General features: G+C 48.9%; 1 protein-coding gene across 1 annotated transcript; it reads right to left on the reverse strand.

Annotated features, from left to right (window-relative positions):
- Window positions 1-216: 216 nt before the first annotated feature.
- MORN4 (MORN repeat containing 4) lies at window positions 217-15,502 on the reverse strand. Its single transcript, XM_038744006.1, has 5 exons — window positions 15,442-15,502; window positions 7,911-7,999; window positions 3,107-3,221; window positions 2,510-2,619; window positions 217-1,730 (listed from the first exon to the last, which is right to left on the reverse strand). The coding sequence occupies exons 2-5, from the start codon at window positions 7,975-7,977 to the stop codon at window positions 1,582-1,584; spliced, it is 441 nt and encodes a 146-aa protein (XP_038599934.1). The 5' UTR covers window positions 7,978-7,999; window positions 15,442-15,502; the 3' UTR covers window positions 217-1,581.
- Window positions 15,503-20,506: the final 5,004 nt, after the last annotated feature.

A 20,506-nucleotide genomic window follows, 5' to 3' on the forward strand; every position in this document is an offset into this window, starting at 1 on the left:
TGGGAAGTACAAGTTGGCAACATATAGAGATGGTCCTTACCCAACAGTAGGCTCACAGTCTTAGCGCTGGGGTACATACAAGGTCATCAGGTTGTCCCACGTGGGGCTCACAGTCTTCATTCCCATTTTCCAGATGAGGGAACTGAGGCACAGAGAAGTGAAGTGACTTGCCCAAAGTCACACAGCTGATAAATGGCAGAGGCGGGATTAGAACTCATGACCTCTGACTCCTAAGCCTGGGCTCTTTCCACTAAAAGCCACACTGCTTCTCTGCCCCATCACAAGGAGCTTCCCAGTATAGAGGGGTCACAGGAGCACCCTGGCACCAGCGCCAGGTCCTCGATCATTTTGACCCCAAGGGTCGGTTTATCTAGGACCTGGCAGGGCAAGGGGATGACTAACAGGCCAAAAGACATCCAGCTAGTGTGCAGCCAGGGCCGAGGAAGACTCTCCTCCTGTCCCCTGGGAGTGATAGGGAAAAAGAGGAAGAAGGTGGGCAGCAGGGAGAGAGGATAAAAAAATGGAGGGGGGCTCTCCCCTCTCCCCCAACCTTCTAGTTGTCATCTTCCCAGGGGGAAAGGATCCTGTTATTCAGGGCTTGGTCCTGATGTGTGTGTTGCGGGGAAGAATCGGGGTGGGGGGTGGCAGGGGGAGCCCAGAGGGGCCAGGGAGAGCCAAGGAGTTCACACAATTGGCAGGATGGCACCGTAAAATAATCTGGGTGTGCTCAGTGCCCACATCTAGCCTGCACTGGATCAGCTAGGGCCAGACTTGGGTACTCTCCTGCCCCAGAGTACAATAATGCCGGGTAGTCACAGCTCTGGGGGGTGTTTCTTTCCCACCTGCACCACTGCCCCCAGGCCCAGGGAGGAGAGGAGCAGAAAGCTGAGCAGCACGTACGATGGGACATTCTGGATAAGGACAAGGGGCATGTGAGGCAGCTCTGCCCCCATCCCCCAGAGCCCTCAGGAGCGGACGCTTGTGGGACGAAGGCGAGGCTGGCAGTTTGAAGAGGTGAGTCCAGCAGTGGCCCAGCCAGGGCCCTGGTGGCCATGGGCCCTGGGTTCCAAGCAATGGCAGGCAACGAGGATAAAGGTAAAGGCTCTGAGGCTGGCCCGCAGGGAGGCTGCGTGCCTTCTCTCAATACGTATCTCTGCCCTGCCTCTCCAAGGCAGCACAAGGCACTGGCTTGTTGGCAAGGAGGGACCAGAGGTGGCATGGAGGTCTCACACATTCAGGGCGAGAGGAGGCAGAGGAGGGCCAAGGCGGCGGGTGTCCGGGGGGTGAGTCAGAGCCGGAGGCAGTGGAGGGCAGGGATGCGAGGGAGAGAAGGCCGTGCTCCGCTGAGCCGCGGTGGGCAGCAGGCGTGGGGGGAGCCCAGCGTCGCTGCTCCGCGATCCGTAGGACCCGATCCGTAGGAAGGGCGGGTATTGGCCGATCCGCTCCCTCGGTCCAACTTCTGGAGGGGCGTCCAGGTGAACGGGCATGCAGAAACACGAGGCCCTGGTTCTCCCTGTGCCCGGCTCCGTCTGGAGAGGACGGCCACTCGGGGCCCTTCCGGACTGGCCCTCGGTGGCCGCCTCAGGCCGGGAGGCCGCGGGCTGCCTCGGAGGCGCTCTGGGCCCGCTGGAGCACGGCCGTGCACTTCTCGCGGCGCAGGAGTCTGTTGTTCTCAAACAGGCCCTCGTTGCGGGGCAGTCCGTGGGAGCCATCCGGGAAGGTCAGCAGCCCTGCGGGAAGAGGGAGGCCGGAGGGGAGGGTGACCCCGAGCGGGGGCGGCCCGGGGGAGCCGTCTGAGGAGGTCACCAGCTCTGTGGGAAGAAGGAGGCCGAAGGGGAGTGTGTCCCAGTTTGGGGGGTTTGGGAAGTCCTTCTGGAGAAGGCCCGGGTTCTCTCCCTCTAAACTATAAGCTCGTCGTGGGCAGGGAACATGTCTACCAACTCTGCTTTGTTATACTCTCCCAAGCGCTTAGTACAGTGCTCTGCACACAGTAAGCTCTCAAAAAATACCACTGATTGATTGATTGACTGGCCAGCTCTGAGGGTATATTCAGAGCAAGAGAGAAGCAGTCAGGGGAGGGAGGGAGTTGGGAAAGAATCAGCAGGACACTTATGTAGGCTATGCTTGGTGCTTGCACAAGTCTGTAAGCTTCTTGAGGGCAGGGATCACGTCTACCTTCTCTATTGACTCTCCCAGGCATTTAGTACAGTGCTCTGCACACAGTAGGCTGAAATCTTGGGAGCAAGAATCATGTCTACCTTCTGTAATCACTCTCCCAGGCGTTTAGTACAGCGCTCTGCACACAGTCAGCTGAAACCTCCTTTGGAGCAAGAATCATGTCTACCTTCTCTATTGATTCTCCCAGGTGTTTAGTACAGTGCTCTGCACACAGAAAGAGCTGAACAAATACGATTGATTGATCGGCTGAATCCAGGCTTCCCAATCTGCTATCAATCAACTGTAGCACTGAGTGCTCGCTCTGTGGGGAGTACCATAGGTGGCTACTCACCAAAGCCATCCACTCTGCCGTTCTTAAACTCCCCTTCGAAGGTCATGTTATCATGACGAGTGAAGATTCCAACTCCATTGAACTTGCCCTGGGCAAACTCCCCCTCGTATCTGCCGAGACACAAAGACGTCAGCCAGGCGCTCTCTGCCCTGCCTGTGTCAATCACCTGCCTCTTCCCGGGAAAAGGCAAACTTCTGCGGGACAGCACAACTTACCAGGGAGAAAAGCTGATGTTCCTTGGCCGTCTGGTGACCTCCCTAGATTGCCCCCCCCCTCCACCCGCACGATCCCCGTCGCGTCCATGGCCGGTCTTGGCACAAAACGGGCTGGCGAGTCGGGCCCCCGGCGAACGGGATAACGGGGTGAGGGGAACAAGCGGGAAACAGGGGGTGGGGAAGGGTCAAATTCAAAGAAGGCCACGTCCCTCCTGGTTGCTTTAGAAAAGCCTCCAGAATCAGATTTCAGATGCTCCTCGCTCTCAAACCGTCCATCTGCCCGTGCCGAGAGCCGCCGTTTCCCCCTGCCTCCGCCGATCCGGTCTGGACTCACCCCTTCTCCCCAGACTAAAACCGGGAGGCAAGAGGATCGCGTACCCACCTGGAGCCATCGGAGAAGGTCAGCACCCCGCAGCCGTTAAAGAGCCCGTTCTCAAAATGACCCAGGTAGGTGCCACCATCGGCAAACAGCAGCTGACCGAAGCCGTGCCTGCGGCCTGGGCGGAGAAAGGGACGGGGTGGCGGTGGCGAGTGGGGATGGGGCAGCCCTGAGCACCTCGACACTCCCCCACCGAGCCCTCCGTCCCCTTGTCACGCTCCCAGAGGGAAAGGGGAATCCCGGGGTGCCGTCAGCGGGGCACCCCAGGTCCGAAAGCACTGGAGCAGAACAGCCCTTGGCTCTTTCCTGGTCTCTCTGCAACCACGTCGGCTAGTGCTGGGCGGGTCTTCCCCCGGGTCTGAGTGACACCTTTTACCAAGAAAGGGCCCTCTGTGCTACCCAAAGTGGCTGATTAGGGCGGGCAAACCCACAGACTGAATGGACGGACAGACGTCAGGAGCTCTGGTTGGGGCTCTGTCACACCCACTGCGCTCCACCCCACTACTGCACTGGTCAGGAAACAGGGCCGTCATTTGGGAGGGAAAGGAGAAGAATCTGTTTTGGGGACAGGGGAACGATGACACCAGGTGTGGCCTTGCAGGTGTGCAGAGGGGAACTGGGAAGGGAAGGAAGGGACTTGGGATGGGAAGAGGTTGGTCTGGTGGAGAGGGTGACTCTCATCACATCTATAATAATAACAACAATAATGGTATTTGTTAAGCGCTTACTATGTGCCAAGTAAATACAAGGTGAGCAGGTTGTCCTACGTGGGGCTCACAGTCTTAATCCCCATTTTACAGGTGAGGTGACTGAGGCACAGAGAAGTTAAGTGGCTTTCCCAAGGTCACACAGCAGACAAGTGGCAGAGATGGGATTAGAACCCATGTCCTCTGATTCCCAAGCCCATGCTCTTTCCACTAAGCCACACAGTAATAATAATGATAATTGGGGTATTTGTTAAGCGCTTACTATGCGCCAGGCACTGTACTAAGCACTGGGATGGATACAACCACATAGGGTTGGGGACAGTCCCTGTCCCATATGGGGCTCATGGTCTCGATCCAATCCCACACATCCCACGATCCCACACATCCAATCTTTCACCAAAACCTGCCGGTCTCACCTCCACAGCATCGCCAAGGTCCGCCCTTTCCTCTCCATCCAAACCGCTACCTTGCTGGTTCAATCCCTCATCCTATCCTGACTGGATTACTGCATCGGCCTCCTCTCTGACCTCCCATCCTCCTGCCTCTCCCCGCTTCACTCTATACTTCACTCTGCTGCCTGGATCATCTTTCTACAGAAGCGCTCTGGGCATGTCACTCCCTTCCTTGAAAATCTCCAGTGGTTGCCTGTCAACCTACGAACCAAGCAAAAACTCCTCACTCTCAGCTTCAAGGCTGTCCATCCCCTCGCTCCCTCCTACCTCACCTCCCTTCTGTCCTTCTCTAGCCCAGCCCGCACCCTCCGCTCCTCTGCCGCTAACCTCCTCCCCGTGCCTCGTTCTCGCCTGTCCTGCGGTCGACCCCCGGGCCACATCCTTCCCCTGGCCTAGAATGCCTTCCCTCCACACATCCGCCAATCTAGCTCTCTTCCTCCCTTCAAAGCCCTACTGAAAGCTCACCACCTCCAGGAGGCCTTCCCACACTGAGCCCCCTTTTTCCTCTCCTCCTCCCCATCCCCCTGCCCTACCTCCTTCCCCTCCCCACAACACTTGTATATATTTGTACAGACTTACGACTCTATTTTACTTGTACATATTTACTATTCATTTTGTTAACGATGTGCATCTAGCTATAATTCTATTTATTCTGACGGTTTTGACACCTGCCTACATGTTTTGTTTTGTCGTCTTGTCTCCCCCTTCTAGACTGTGAGCGTGTTGGTGGGTAGGGACCGTCTCTATATGCACTTCCCAAGCGCTTAGTCCAGTGCTCTGCACACAGTAAGCGCTCAATAAATACGATAGAATGAATGGATGATCCCCATTTAACAGATACGGTAACTGAAGCCCAGAGAAGTGATGTGACTTGCCCATGGCCACACAGCAGACAGGTGGCGGAGCCAGGATTAGGATCCGTAACCTTCTGATTCCCAGGCCTGGGCTCTATCCACTATGCCATGCTGTTTCCCACTCTATAGACTCTATAAATTTGTTTGTACCCCTCACACAGTGTATCAGACGCAGGGACACAAAACTACCTGGCTCAGGGTGCAGGGCATGAGGCCCGAGTTGGATTCAAGCTTCACCTGTTCTTTTTTTCCTAACGGTATTTGTTAAGTCCTTACTACGCGTCAAGAAATGTTCCCAGCACTGTTCTAAGCACAGGCTCTTCAGGTCGGACATAGTCCCTGTCCCACATGGGGCTCGCAGTCTAAACAGGAGGGACTACAGGTACCGAATCCCCATTTTGCAGGTGAGGAAACTGAGGCACAGGAAATGTAAGTGATATGCCCAAGTGACGGAGCCGGGATTAGAACCCAGGTCTTTGACTCCGAGGCCTGTAGCCTTTTCACTAGGCCACGCTGCTTCCCCACCGGCAACCTGCTCTCGTTATAGGGCAGGGCTGTGGAGCCAAACCCCCGGGGCCTGCACTGGATGGATGGAGAACTTCCCAAACCTGGGCCTCGATGACTTCCTTCCAACCCCAACTTCTTGTCACACAAGTTTGCCAACAGAGGCAACAGCCCGAGGATTTTGCAACGTGATTTTCCCGTGCCAAGACTTCCCGGGACTTCCGATGTCTATGGGCTGTCGTGGTTCTCGGCCCTCATTTCTCCCTCCCCTCCATCCTCTGAGATTTGCTGGACTCCGGTCAATAAGTAGCTCTTTTTGAGGCCTCTAAGTCTCCTTTCGTCCTGCTATCTAGGGGACCTTGGGCAAGCCACTTCACTGCTCTGGGCCTCAGTGACCTCTCCTGTAAAATGGGGATGAAGACTGTGAGCCTCGTGTAGGAGTGGGACTGTGTCCAACCAGATTTGCTTGTATCCACCCCAGCGCTTAGGTACAGTGCCTGGCACATAGGAAGCACTTAACAAATACCACAATTATTATCATTACTATTACAGCAGTGTGATCTAGTGGAAAGAACAGGGGCCTGGGACTCAGAAGACTTAATAACAATAATAATAATAATTATAATAATTATAATTATAATTATAATGATGCAGCGTGGCTCAGTGGAAAGAGCCCGGGCTTTGGAGTCAGAGGTTGTAGGTTCAAATTCCGACTCCGCCACTTGCCAGCTGTGTGACTTTGGCCAAGTCACAACTTCTCTGTGCCTCAGTTACCTCATCTGTAAAATGGGGATGAAGACTGTGAGCCCCCATGGGACAACCTGTTCACCTTGTAACCTCCCCAGTGCATAAAACAGTGCTTTGCACATAGTAAGCGCCTAATAAATGCCATTATTATTATTATTATTATTATTATTATTATTATTATTATTATTAAGCACTTACTATGTGCAAGGCACTGGTCTAAGCGCTGGGGAGGTTACAAGGTGATCAGGTTGTCCCACAGGGGGCTCACAGTCTTCATTCCCATTTTTCAGATGAGGGAACTGAGGCACAGAGAAGTTAAGTGACTTGCCCACAGTCACACAGCTGACAATTGGCAGAGCTGGGATTTGAACCCAAGACCTCTGACTCCAAAGCCCGGGCTCTTTCCATTGAGCCACGCTGCTTCTCGACTTGGGCTCTAATCCTGACTTTGCCACTTGCCTGCTGGGTGATCTTGGTTAAGTCTCTTAACATCCCTGTTCCTCAGTTTCCTCATCTGTAAAATGGGGATTACACACCTGCTCTCTCTTGCTTAGACCAAGAGCCCCATGTGGGACAGGGACTGTGTCCAACCTTATTACCTTGTATCTATCCCAGCTTGGTAAAGTGTTTGGCACAGAGTAAGTGCTTAATGAATACCACAATTATTATTATTCAGGGATCTGTGACTCGTACAATTAAGTAGCCCTCCTGAAAGATATTCCACCAATCCCAATCCAGAGGAGAGGTTTAATTTTCAAGTACCTTTGACTAACTTGAACATTATGTCCCTGGGATAAATCTAGCCCAAGAGATACATGCGTGGGGAGGAGAGATCCCGGGATAATAGTAATAATGGCATTTATTAAGCACTTACTATGTGCAAAGCACTGTTCTAAGCACTGGGGAGGTTACAAGGTGATCAGGTTGTCCCACGGGGGGCTCATGGTCTTAATCCCCATTTTACAGATGAGGTCACTGAGGCGCAGAGAAGTTAAGTGACTTGCCCAAAGTCACACAGCTGACAATTGGCAGAGCCGGGATTTGAACCCATTAGGATGGCCCTTAATAACAATAATAATAATAATAATAGGGGTATTTTGTTAAGTGCTTATTATGTGTCAAGCACTGGGGTAGATAAAACCTAATCAGGTTGGACAGAGTCCCTGTCCCACATGGGGCATAAGAGTCAGGCATCCTGACATGAGAAGCAGCGTGGCTCAGTGGAAAGAGCCCGGGCTATGGAGTCAGAGGTCATGGGTTCAAATCCCAGCTCCGCCAATTGCCAGCTGTGTGACTTTGGGCAAGTCACTTCACTTCTCTGGGCCTCAGTTCCCTCATCTGGAAAATGGGGATGAAGACTGTGAGCCCCCCACGGGACAACCTGATCACCTTGTAACCTCCCCGGCGCTTAGAACAGTGCTTTGCACATAGTAAGCGCTTAATAAATGCCATCATTATTATTATTATAGTCCCCCCGCCCCCCAAACACACACAGAGTCTTCGTCCACGAAGACCCCAGCGTCCTCCTCCTCCTGCTCCTCACCCTCCTTCCATTCGCCGCGGTACTCTTCTCCGCTGGAGTAGGTGAAGGATCCTTTAGTGAGGGTCATGATCCCAGCCGGCAGGAGATAACTACAGGAAGCAAGCAGAAGAGATCCGGGGTTGGGGCCGGGGTTCGGGGAGATTGGCACACGGATCGTCACTCTGTTTCTCCAGCCTTCTTCACCCCAAAAAATCGTAAGACACGTCGCAAGGGCGGCCAATTCTGAAAAATCCGTTACGAATAACGGCAACAGTGCCATTTATTGAGCACTTATTGAGAAGCAGTGTGGCCTGATGGACAGAGCACAGGCCTGGGGCACAGAAAGACCTGGGTTCTAATCTCTACTCTGCCACTTAATAATAATAATAATAATAATAATGGCATTTATTAAGCACTTATTATGTGCAAATCGTATTTATTGAGCGCTTACTGTGTGCAGAGCACTGTACTAAGCGGTTGGGAACTACAAGTTGGCAGCATAAAGAGACGGTCCCGACCCAACATCATCATCACCAATCGTATTTATTGAGCGCTTACTGTGTGCAGAGCACTGTACTAAGCGGTTGGGAACTACAAGTTGGCAACATAAAGAGACGGTCCCGACCCAACATCATCATCACCAATCGTATTTATTGAGCGCTTACTGTGTGCAGAGCACTGTACTAAGCGGTTGGGAACTACAAGTTGGCAACATAAAGAGACGGTCCCGACCCAACATCATCATCACCAATCGTATTTATTGAGCGCTTACTGTGTGCAGAGCACTGTACTAAGCGCTTGGGAAGTACAAGTTGGCAACATATAGAGACGGTCCCGACCCAACACCATCATCATCAATCGTATTTATTGAGCGCTTACTGTGTGCAGAGCACTGTACTAAGCGCTTGGGAAGTACAAGTTGGCAACATAAAGAGACGGTCCCGACCCAACATCATCATCATCAATCGTATTTATTGAGCGCTTACTGTGTGCAGAGCACTGTACTAAGCTCTTGGGAAGTACAAGTTGGCAACATAAAGAGACGGTCCCGACCCAACAGTGGGTTCACAGTCTAGAAGGGGGTCACAGTGACTCCCAAGCCTGTACTCTTTTTTTAAAAAAATGGTATTTGTTAAGCGCTTTCTATGTGCCAGGCACTATACTAGGCACTGGGCTTAGTTCAATGGCACTTGAATTAACTAACTAGCTAACTTAGAACAAACTAATCAGGTTGGACAAAGTCCACGTGGGGCTCACGGTCTTCCTCCCCATTTTCCAAGTGAGGCATGGGGAAAGGGAAGTGACTTGCCCAAGGTCACACAGCAGACAAGTGGTGGGACTGAGGTTAGAACCCAGGTCCTTCTAACTCCCAGGCCCAGGCTCTATCCACGGTTACGCTGTTTCCCTGTTTAATTTCTAATTTCCCGTGCACATACAGAGAAGCAGCGTGGCTCAGTGGAAAGAGCCCGAGCTTTGGAGTCAGAGGTCATGGGTTCAAGTCCCGGCTCCGCCAATTGTCAGCTGTGTGACTTTGGGCAAGTCACTTAACTTCGCTGTGCCTCAGTTACCGCATCTGTAAAATGGGGATTAAGACTGTGAGTCCCCCGTGGGACAACCTGATCACCTTGTATCCTCCCCAGCGCTTAGAACAGTGCTTTGCACATAGTAAGTGCTTAATAAATACCATCATTTTATACTTCTACCGCCTCTCCCTGAACCTCCTCGATACTTAAGTACTCAAAACCTCCAGTAATAGCTTTGAAAGTGTAATACCTTTGCAAGTGTATCCTTTTAATCAATCAATCAATCAATCAATCGCATTTATTGAGCGCTTACTATGTGCAGAGCACTGTACTAAGCGCTTGGGAAGTACAAATTGGCATCACATAGAGACAGTCCCTACCCAACAGTGGGCTCACAGTCTAAAAGGGGGAGACAGAGAACAGAACCAAACATACCAACAAAATAAAATAAGTAGGATAGAAATGTACAAGTAAAATAAATAAATAAATAAATAAATAAATAAATAAATAAATAGAGTAATAAATATGTACAACCTTTTAGACTGTGAGCCCACTGTTGGGTAGGGATTGTCTCTATATGTTGCCAACTTGTACTTCCCAAGCGCTCTGCACACAGTAAGCGCTCAATAAATACGATTGATTGATTTTGCTTAACTCATGTCCACATCTTTTTCTTCTTCCTCCTATCCGTGACTTAATTTTCATGTCTGCCCTCCCTCCCCCTCCTGCTTGACTGTCAGCTCCTTGAAGACAGGGATCTTGTCTACTAATTCTACCTTAAACTCTGGAGTTAGTACAGTTTGGTTTAATACTGGGGTTTAGTACAGTGCTCAATAAAGCTGCCAATTAGGGCAGACACCCATCCTAGGCAGTCCCTTCACCTCCGCAGCACCGGTTTGCCCAAAGTCTACTAATTCTAGTCAGTTTCTTGAGCTCTGCATCAGTAATTTGCCTGAGGTACATTCTAAAAATTTGACATCCGGCTCCCTCCTAAAGCTGCCCGGATGGGAAAATTCACCCAGCAGAGAGAGGGAGATGAGGGAGAAATTGTCCATCCCACTGCCAATCCAGGGAGCACGACCCGGAGGGAGCTAATTAAAAGAGGGAGCATGTGGATTAATGGGTCTCGGATGATGGAGGCTGTTTGAAGTGTTCAGATCATTGCTGGAGGACTCGCACGTGGGGCAGGGATTTCCTGCTGACGCTTCCACAATTTAGTCGGTTAATTAATGGGGCACTGCAATGACGCTAACCCAGAAAATGAATTTCATCGCTGCCTAAAGAAGTTAACCTAGGATGTCAATGCTTGTATAATGAAACCAGAGAGACGGCGGCTTAATTAGAAGCAGAAGCAGCGTGGCTCAGTGGAAAGAGCCCGGGCTTGGGAGTCAGAGGTCATGTCATTTATCAGCTGTGTGACTTTGGGCAAGTCACAACTTCTCTGTTCTTCAGTCACCTCATCTGTAAAATGGGGATTAAGACTGTGAGCCCCATGTGGGACAACCTGATTACCTTGTATCCCCCCAACCCCCAGCGCTTAGAATACTGCTTAACAAATGTCATTATTATTATTATTAAAAAACGGACACAAGGCAGCCCTCAATCAGTTTGGGTTTTTTTCTAAAAAAATAAAACAAACGTTTTAAGCTAAAGGAATCTAAGGTACAAATCTTTTAATAGAGTCAGACTACAGAGGAAAGCCAATTCATGCTCCTAATGGAGAGCCATCGTTTCTGGCCGCTCCCTGAATAGGTGACATGGTTCCAAAGCATCCTGAAAGCACACAGTCAACCATCATCATCATCATCAATCGTATTTATTGAGCGCTTACTGTGTGCAGAGCACTGTACTAAGTGCTTGGGAAGTACAAGTTGGCAACATAGAGAGACGGGCCCTACCCAACAACGGGCTCACAGTCTAGAAGGGGGAGACATTCATTCATTCATTCATTCATTCATTCATTCATTCAATTGTATTTATTGAGCGCTTACTGTGTGCAGAGCACTGGACTAAGCGCTTGGGAAGTACAAGTTGGCAACATAGAGAGACGGGCCCTACCCAACAACGGGCTCACAGTCTAGAAGGGGGAGACAGACAGCAAAACAATACATGTGGTCTGGTGTCAAGTCATCAGAATAAATAGAAGTAAAGCTAGATGCACATTGTTGACAAAATAAATAGAATAGTAAATATGTACAAGTAAAATAGAGTAATAAATCTGTACAAACATATATACAGGTGTTGTGGGGAGTCTAGAAGGGAGAGACGGACAACAAAACAATACATGTGGCCTGGTGTCAAGTCATCAGAATAAATAGAAGTAAAGCTACATGCACATCATTCCCCCTTCTAGACTGTGAGCCCACTGTTGGGTAGGAACCGTCTCTTTATGTTGTCAACTTGTACTTCCCAAGCGCTTAGTACAGTGCTCTGCACACAGTAAGCGCTCAATAAATACGATCGAATGAATGAATGCACAACATTGACAAAATAAATAGAATAGTAAATATGTACAAGTAAAATATTCATTCATGAATGAATGAACATCATTGACAAAATTAATAGAATAGTAAATATGTACAAGTAAACTATTCATTCGTGAATGAATGAACGTCATTGACAAAATAAATAGAATAGTAAATATGTACAAGTAAAATATTCATTCACAAATGAATGAACGCCATTGACAAAATAAATAGAATAGTAAATATGTACAAGTAAAATATTCATTCACGAATGAATGAATGTCATTGACAAAATAAACAGAATAGTAAATATGTACAAGTAAAATAGTCATTCTTTCAATTGTATTTATTGAGCGCTTACTGTGTGCTTAGCACTGTACTAAGCGCTTAGGAAGTACAAGTTGGCAACATATAGAGACGGTCCCTACCCAACAGTGGGCTCGCAGTCTAGAAGCAGCATGGCTCAGTGGAAATAGCCCGGGGTTTGGAGTCAGAGGTCATGGGTTCAAATCCCGACTCTGCCAATAGTCAGCTGTGTGACTTTGGGCAAGTCACTTTACTTCTCTGTGCCTCAGTTACCTCATCTGTAAAATGGGGATTAAGACTGTGAGCCCCACATGTGACAACCTCATCACCTTATATCCTCCCAGAGCTTAGAACAGTGCTTTGTATCATCATCATCAATCGTATTTATTGAGCGCTTACTGTGTGCAGATCACTGTACTAAGCGCTTGGGAAGTACAAGTTGGCAACATATAGAGACAGTCCCTACCCAACAGTGGGCTTTGCACATAGTAAGTGCTTAATAAATGCCATTATTATTATTATTATTAGAAGGGGGAGACAGACAACAAAACAAAACATATTAACAAAATAAAATAAATAGAATACTAGAGTAATAAATCTGTACAAACATATATACAGGTGCTGTATAGTACTGTACTGTAGTACTATAGTGCTATATATAGTATAGTATATATATATATAGTATAGTACTATAGTACTGTACAGTACAGTGTTCTGCACACAGTAAGCGCTCAATAAATAGAATTCATTCATTCAATCGCATTTATTGAGCGCTTACTGTATGCAGAACACTGTACTAAGCGCTTCGGCAGCTGTGGGAAGCATTGAATGAAATGCTGTGGGGAGGGGAAGGAGGTAGGGTGGGGGGGGGAGGGGGAGAGGTACAACAAAACAAAACATGTAGACAGGTGTCAAAATAGTCAGAACAAATAGAATTATAGCTATTATGACTTGCCCAAAGTCACACAGCTGCCTTACCTCCTTCCCTTCCCCACAGCACCTGTTTATATGTATATATGTTTGTACATATTTGTTACTCTATTTATCTATTTATTACTCTATTTATTTATTTATTACTCTATTTATTTTACTTGTACATATTTATTCTATTTACTTTATTTTGTTAATATGTTTTGTTTTGTTCTCTGTCTCCCCCTTCTAGCGTGTGAGCCGCTGTTGGGTAGGGACCGCCTCTATATGTTGCCAACCTGTACTTCCCAAGTGCTTAGTACAGTGCTCTGCACACAGTAAGCACTCAATAAATACGATTGATTGATTGATTGATTTTACTTGTACATATCTATTCTATTTATTTTATTTTGTTAATATGTTTGGTTTTGTTCTCTGTCTCCCCCTTCTAGTCTATGAGCCCACTGTTGGGTAGGGACCATCTCTAGTTGTTGCCAACTTGTACTTCCCAAGTGCTTAGCACAGTGCTCTGCACACAGTAAGCGCTCAATAAATACGATTGATTGATTGATTTTACTTGTACATATCTATTCTATTTATTTTATTTTGTTAATATGTTTGGTTTTGTTCTCTGTCTCCCCCTTCTAGCCTGTGAGCCCGCTGTTGGGTAGGGACCGCCTCTATATATTGCCAACTTGTCCTTCCCAAGCGCTTAGTCCTGTGCTCTGCACACAGTAAGCGCTCAATAAATACGATTGATTGATTGATTGATCAGAACCCATGACCTCTGGCTCCCAAGCCTGGGCTCTTTCCATTAGACCGTCTCTATATGTTGCCGACTTGTACTTCCCAAGTGCTTAGTACAGTGCTCTGCACACAGTAAGCGCTCAATAAATACGATTGATTGATTGATCAGAACCCATGACCTCTGACTCCCAAGCCTGGGCTCTTTCCATTGTTATTATTATTATTACCATTATTAGTAAATAATTAGTAAATTCTTAGTAAATACATTAGTAAATAAATAATAGTAATTCATTCATTCATTCAGTCGTATTTATTGAGCGCTTACTGTGTGCAGAGCACTGTACTAAGCGCTTGGGAAGTCCAACTTGGCAACGTATAGAGCCGGTCCCTACCCAACAGCGGGCTCACAGTCTAGAAGGGGGAGACAGACGACAAAACAAAACATATTAACAAAATAAAATAAATAGAATAGATATGTACAAATAGAGTAATAAATAAGTACATATATACATATATACAGGTGCTGTGGGGAGGGGAAGGAGGGGGCTAAGCGCTTACTACGTGCCAGGCACTGCACTAAGCCTCCGGCCGCCAGGATCTCTGATCCAATCTGTTACCATCTTAGAGAAGCAGCATAGCTCAGTGGAAAGAGCCCGGGCTTTGGAGTCAGGGGTCATGGGTTCAAATCCCGGCTCCGCCAATTGTCAGCTGGATGACTGGGCAAGTCACTTCACTTCTCTGGGCCTCAGTGACCTCATCTGGAAAATGGGGATGAAGACTGAGCGCCCTGTGGGACACCCTCCTCAGTAATATTATTATTACTCCTCCGCATGTCGGCTGGGGTGGACTTGGGCAAGCCACTTCACTTCTCTGTGCCTCAGTTACCTCACCTGTAAAAATGGGGATGAAGACTGTAAGCCTCAAGTGGGACAGGGACTGTGTCCAACCTGATCAACTTGCATCTACCCCAGCACTTAGAACAGTGCTTTCCACATAGTAAGCGCTTAATAAAGGCCATCATCATCATCATCATTCTGTAGCCTACCTAACAATGCTTTGCACATAGTAAGTGCCTAATAAACTCCATTTTTATTATTATCTTCCATCACTCGCCTTCCATCCACTGGGCAGTCTCCCACTGTCCTGGCCTGGTGACGGGAAGCTAAACCGGGAAGGAGGTTGGAGAGGGCAGGCGGGAGTTAATAATTATTATGATTACGGTATGTAAGCACCTACTAAGTGCCAAGCACTGTTCTAAGTGCTGGGGTAGGTACAAGTTGATCAGGTTGGACACAGTCCCTGTCCCAATTGAGGCTTACAGTCTTCATCCCCATTTTTACAGATGAGGTAACTGAGGCACAGAGAAGTGAAGTGGCTTGCCCAAGTCCACCCAGCAGACATGCGGAGTAATCATAATATTACTATTAGAATAATAATAATGGAATTTATTAAGCGCTTACTATGTGGAAAGCACTGTTCTATGGCCATTATTATTATTATTATTATTATTATAGGTCCGGCCAGCTGGTCTACCGGCCCGCCCCCTCGCTGCGCCCCCTGGCGGCGGAGGCCGCCTCGCCCCCGCGCCCCTGCCCCGCTCACCTGAGCTCCGGCTCCCAGCCCCAGGTGCCGCGGCCCCAACCTCGCTTTGCCCGCAGGCGCCGCCCGGCCGCCCCCGACTCCACCCGGGAGCATCCCCGCTGCCGATTGGATGTTACCGAGGTAACCCGCAGCAACGCCACTCCTCATTGGTCGCTTCCTGAACCGCCGGCGCCATCTTTGTGAGGTCCGCGGGGGCTTTCTCTGACCGCAGACGCCGACCCGGGAAGCATCTCTGCTGCTGATTGGATGTTACCAAGGTAACCGGCAGCAACGCTACTTCTCATTGGTCGGCTTTGGGCCGCTGACGTCACCTTTGTGAGGGGCGGAGGGCTTCATTCATTCATTCATTCATTCATTCATTCGTTCATTCATTCATTCATTCATTCGTATTTATTGAGCGCTACCATCATCATCAATCGTATTTATTGAGCGCTTACTATGTGCAGAGCACTGTACTAAGCGCTTGGGAAGTACAAATTGGCAACATATAGAGACAGTCCCTACCCAACAGTGGGCTCACAGTCTAAAAACCACAACGATTGCAGGTGGAGAGTGGGGCATTCCGGGAGAGATAATAATAATAATAATAATAATGTTGGTATTTATTAAAAGCTTACTATGTGCAAAGCACTGTTCTAAGCGCTGGGGTAGATGCAAGGTAATCAGGTTGTCCCATGTGGGGCTCACAGTCTTCATCCCCATTTTACGGAAGAGGGAACTGAGGCCCAGAGAAGTTAAGTGACATGCCCAAAGTCACACAGCTGACAAGTGGCGGAGCCGGGATTTGAACCCATGACCTCTGACTCCAAAGCCCATGCTCTTTCCACTGAGCCACGCTGCTTCTCTGTGATGTGAGAGATGTGGCCATGGCGTCGCTATGGGTTAGAGACGACAAGACAGGGGTACAAATCCAAGTGATTTGGCAGCACAGAAGGGAGAAGGAGTTGGTCAGGGACCTGTTTTTAGAAAAAAATGATCTGGACGGCAGAGTGAGGTATGGACTGGAGTGGGGGAGACAGAAGGCAGGGATGCCAAGAGGCTGATGCAGTAGTCAAGGCCGCCAAGAGGCTGATGCAGTAGTCAAGGCCGAATCAATCAAGTAGTCGTATTTATTGAGCGCTTACTGTGTGCAGAGCACTGGACTAAGTGCTTGGGAAGTACAAGTTGGCAACATATAGAGACGGTCCCTACCCAACAGTGGGCTCACAGTCTAGAAGGGGGAGACAGAGAACAAATCAAAACATATTAACAAAATAAAATAATTAGAATATGTACAAATAAAATAGAGTAATAAATACGTACAAACATATATACATATATACAGGTGCTGTGGGGAGGGGAAGGAGGTAAGGCGCAGGGGATGGGGAGGAGGGGGGAGGAAGGAGGCGGCTTGCCAGGGCTAGAGGAGAAAATTCGTTTTTATTCATCCAGCCCATGCCTCAACCCAACCTTCACACTTAGCCCCTCTAATGCTAACCTTCTCACTGTAATAATAATAATAATACTGGTATTTGTTAAGCACTTACTATTGTCGTATATGTATATGTTTATACGTATTACTCTACTTATTTATTTTATTTGTACATATTTATTCTATTTATTTCGTTAATATGTTTTGTTTTGTTCTCTGTCTCCCCCTTCTAGACTGTGAGCCCACTGTTGGGTAGGGACCGTCTCTATATGTTACCAACTTGGACTTCCCAAGCGCTTAGTACAGTGCTCAGCACACAGTATGCGCTCAATAAATACGAGTGAATGAATGAATGTTGTCCACCCTAGCTGGGTATTCCAGCAGAAGCGGCCTTGACTACAGGTACCCTAAAGCATCTCTGCTGCTGATTGGATGTTACCAAGGTAACCGGCAGCAACGCTGCTTCTCATTGGTCGGCTCGGCGCCGCCGACGCCATCTTTGCGCGGGGCGGAGGGCTTCGCCAGGGTTGGAGAAGGAAATTCGTTTTCATTCATCCAGCCCAAGTGCCTCAGCGAGTTTCAACCCAGCCTTCACACTTCGCTCCTCTAATGCTAACCTTCTCACTGTAATAATAATAATAATAATAGTATTTGTTAAGCGCTTACTATTGTTGTCCACCCTAGCTGGGTACTCCAGCAGAAGCAGCCTTGACTACATGTTCCCTAAAGCATCTCTGCTGCTGATTGGATGTTACCAGGGTAACCGGCAGCAAAGCTATTTCTCATTGGTCGGCTCAGGGCCGCCGACGCCATCTTTGTGCGGGGCGGAGGGCTTCGCCAGGGTTAGAGGAGGAGGAAATTCGTTTTCATTCATCCAGCCCAAGTGCCTCAGCAAGCTTCAACCCAGCCTTCACACATCGCTCCTCTAATGCTAACCTTCTCACTGTAATAATAATAATAATAATAATAATGGTATTTGTTAAGCGCTTACTATTGTTATCCACCCTAGCTGGGTACTCCAGCAGAAGCGGCCTTGACTGCATTGTCCCTAAAGCATCTCGGCTGCTGATTGGATGTTACCAAGGTAACCGGCAGCAACGCTATTTCTCATTGGTCGGCTCAGGGCCGCCGACGCCATCTTTGTGCGGGGCGGAGGGCTTCGCCAGGGTTAGAGGAGGAGGAAATTCGTTTTCATTCATCCAGCCCAAGTGCCTCAGCGAGTTTCAACCCAGCCTTCACACTTCGCTCCTCTAATGCTAACCTTCTCACTGTAATAATAATAATAATAATAATGGTATTTGTTAAGCGCTTACTATTGTTATCCACCCTAGCTGGGTACTCCAGCAGAAGCGGCCTTGACTGCATTGTCCCTAAAGCATCTCGGCTGCTGATTGGATGTTACCAAGGTAACCGGCAGCAACGCTATTTCTCATTGGTCGGCTCAGGGCCGCCGACGCCATCTTTGTGCGGGGCGGAGGGCCTCGCCAGGGCTAGAGGAAGGAGAAAATTCGTTTTCATTCATCCAGCCCAAGTACCTCAGCGAGCTTCAACCCAACCTTCACACTTAGCCTCTCTAATGCTAACCTTCTCACTGTAATCAATCAATCAATCAATCAATCGTATTTATTGAGCGCTTACTATGTGCAGAGCACTGTACTAAGCGCTTGGGAAGTACAAATTGGCATCACATAGAGACAGTCCCTACCCAACAGTGGGCTCACAGTCTAAAAGGGGGAGACAGAGAACAGAACCAAACATACCAACAAAATAAAATAAGTAGGATAGAAATGTACAAGTAAAATAAATAAATAAATAGATAAATAGAGTAATAAATATGTACAACCATATATACATATATACAGGTGCTGTGGGGAAGGGAAGGAGGTAAGACGGGAGGATGGAGAGGGGGACGAGGGGGAGAGGAAAGAAGGGGCTCAGTCTGGGAAGGCCTCCTGGAGGAGGTGAGCTCTCAGCAGGGCCTTGAAGGGAGGAAGAGAGCTAGCTTGGCGGAGGGGCAGAGGGAGGGCATTCCAGGCCCGGGGGATGACGTGGGCCGGGGGTCGATGGCGGGACAGGCGAGAGCGAGGTACAGTGAGGAGATTAGTGTTGGAGGAGCGGAGGGTGCGGGCTGGGCAGTAGAAGGAGAGAAGGGAGGTGAGGTAGGAGGGGGCGAGGTGATGGAGAGCCTTGAAGCCCAGGGTGAGGAGTTTCTGCTTGATGCGCAGATTGATCGGTAGCCATTGGAGGTTTTGAGGAGGGGAGTAATATGTCCAGAGCGTTTCTGGACAAAGATAATCCGGGCAGCAGCATGAAGTATGGATTGAAGTGGAGAGAGACACGAGGATGGGAGATCAGAGAGAAGGCTAGTGCAGTAGTCCAGACGGGATAGGATGAGAGCTTGAATTAGCAGGGTAGCGGTTTGGATGGAGAGGAAAGGGCGGATCTTGGCAATGTTGCGGAGCTGAGACCGGCAGGTTTTGGTGACGGCTTGGATGTGAGGGGTGAATGAGAGAGCGGAGTCGAGGATGACACCAAGGTTGCGGGCTTGTGAGACGGGAAGGATGGTAGTGCCGTCAACAGAGATGGGAAAGTCAGGGAGAGGACAAGGTTTGGGAGGGAAGACAAGGAGCTCAGTCTTCGACATGTTGAGCTTTAGGTGGCGGGCGGACATCCAGATGGAGATGTCCTGAAGGCAGGAGGAGATGCGAGCCTGGAGGGAGGGGGAGAGAGCAGGGGCAGAGATGTAGATCTGGGTGTCATCAGCGTAGAGATGATAGTTGAAGCCGTGGGAGCGAATGAGGTCACCAAGGGAGTGAGTGTAGATTGAGAACAGAAGGGGACCAAGCACTGAACCTTGGGGAACCCCCACAGTAAGAGTAATAATAATAATAATGTAATAATAATAATGATATTTGTTAAGTGCTTACTATTGTTGTCCACCCTAGCTGGGTACTCCAGCAGAAGCGGCCTTGGCTGCATTTTCCCTAAAGGCTTAGCATAACCGACTCCATTGCATGCAGGGCTCAACGGCAGGGTATATGAGGGAGAGGCGTCGGACTCGCGGAAGATTCTGTAATCGAGGAGGGCTGACACTGATCTAAGCGGCCACGACCTGTCTAAAATGTCCCCATCCCGTGTGGATGATGTCTCCTGCTAATATCTTCTCACAACAGGGTGCCAAAGTTTCGCACGCACGGGAATCGTTTGTGTAGCTCAGATAAGGAACCGAATAAAAGGGAAGAAGCGGCTGGAATCGGGGCTGTTTGTCACTCGGACCTCTCGGGAGGTGAAAGGGGTGAGCAGTCACCTTTCCTACTTCTACTGCTCTATCTGAACTCAAGTCTCCGAGTCATTTTTCCTATCTGTGTCACCACCTTGGGTTCTCGAACCCTGCGGCCAATTTACACGGGTTAACTTATTTTACCCCCTACTTGTCGATAACATCATGTGCCAAGCACTGTTCCAAGCATTCATTCATTCATTCAATTGTATTTACTGAGAGCTTACTGTGTGCAGAGCACTGTACTAAGCACTTGGGAAGTACAAGTTGGCAACATTTAGAGACGGTCCCTACCCAACAATGGGCTTGGGTACTGAGGCACCGAGGTCATAAGCGCTTAGTACAGTGCAAGCGCTTAGTACAGTGCTCTGCAC

The sequence above is a fragment of the Tachyglossus aculeatus genome, chromosome 3, assembly GCF_015852505.1.
Source record: "Tachyglossus aculeatus isolate mTacAcu1 chromosome 3, mTacAcu1.pri, whole genome shotgun sequence".
Classification (NCBI taxonomy): Eukaryota; Metazoa; Chordata; class Mammalia; order Monotremata; family Tachyglossidae; genus Tachyglossus; species Tachyglossus aculeatus.

Bases quoted from the DNA above. Each gene is read 5' to 3' on its own strand.
- MORN4 (XM_038744006.1), bottom strand. From the start codon at position 7,977: ATGACCCTCACTAAAGGATCCTTCACCTACTCCAGCGGAGAAGAGTAC. The intron at 3,222-7,910 runs GTGAGGAGCAGG...TTCTCCGCCCAG, and splicing joins CCGCGGCGAATGGAAGGAGG to GCCGCAGGCACGGCTTCGGT. The intron at 2,620-3,106 runs GTGGGTACGCGA...GTGTCTCGGCAG, and splicing joins ACCTTCTCCGATGGCTCCAG to ATACGAGGGGGAGTTTGCCC.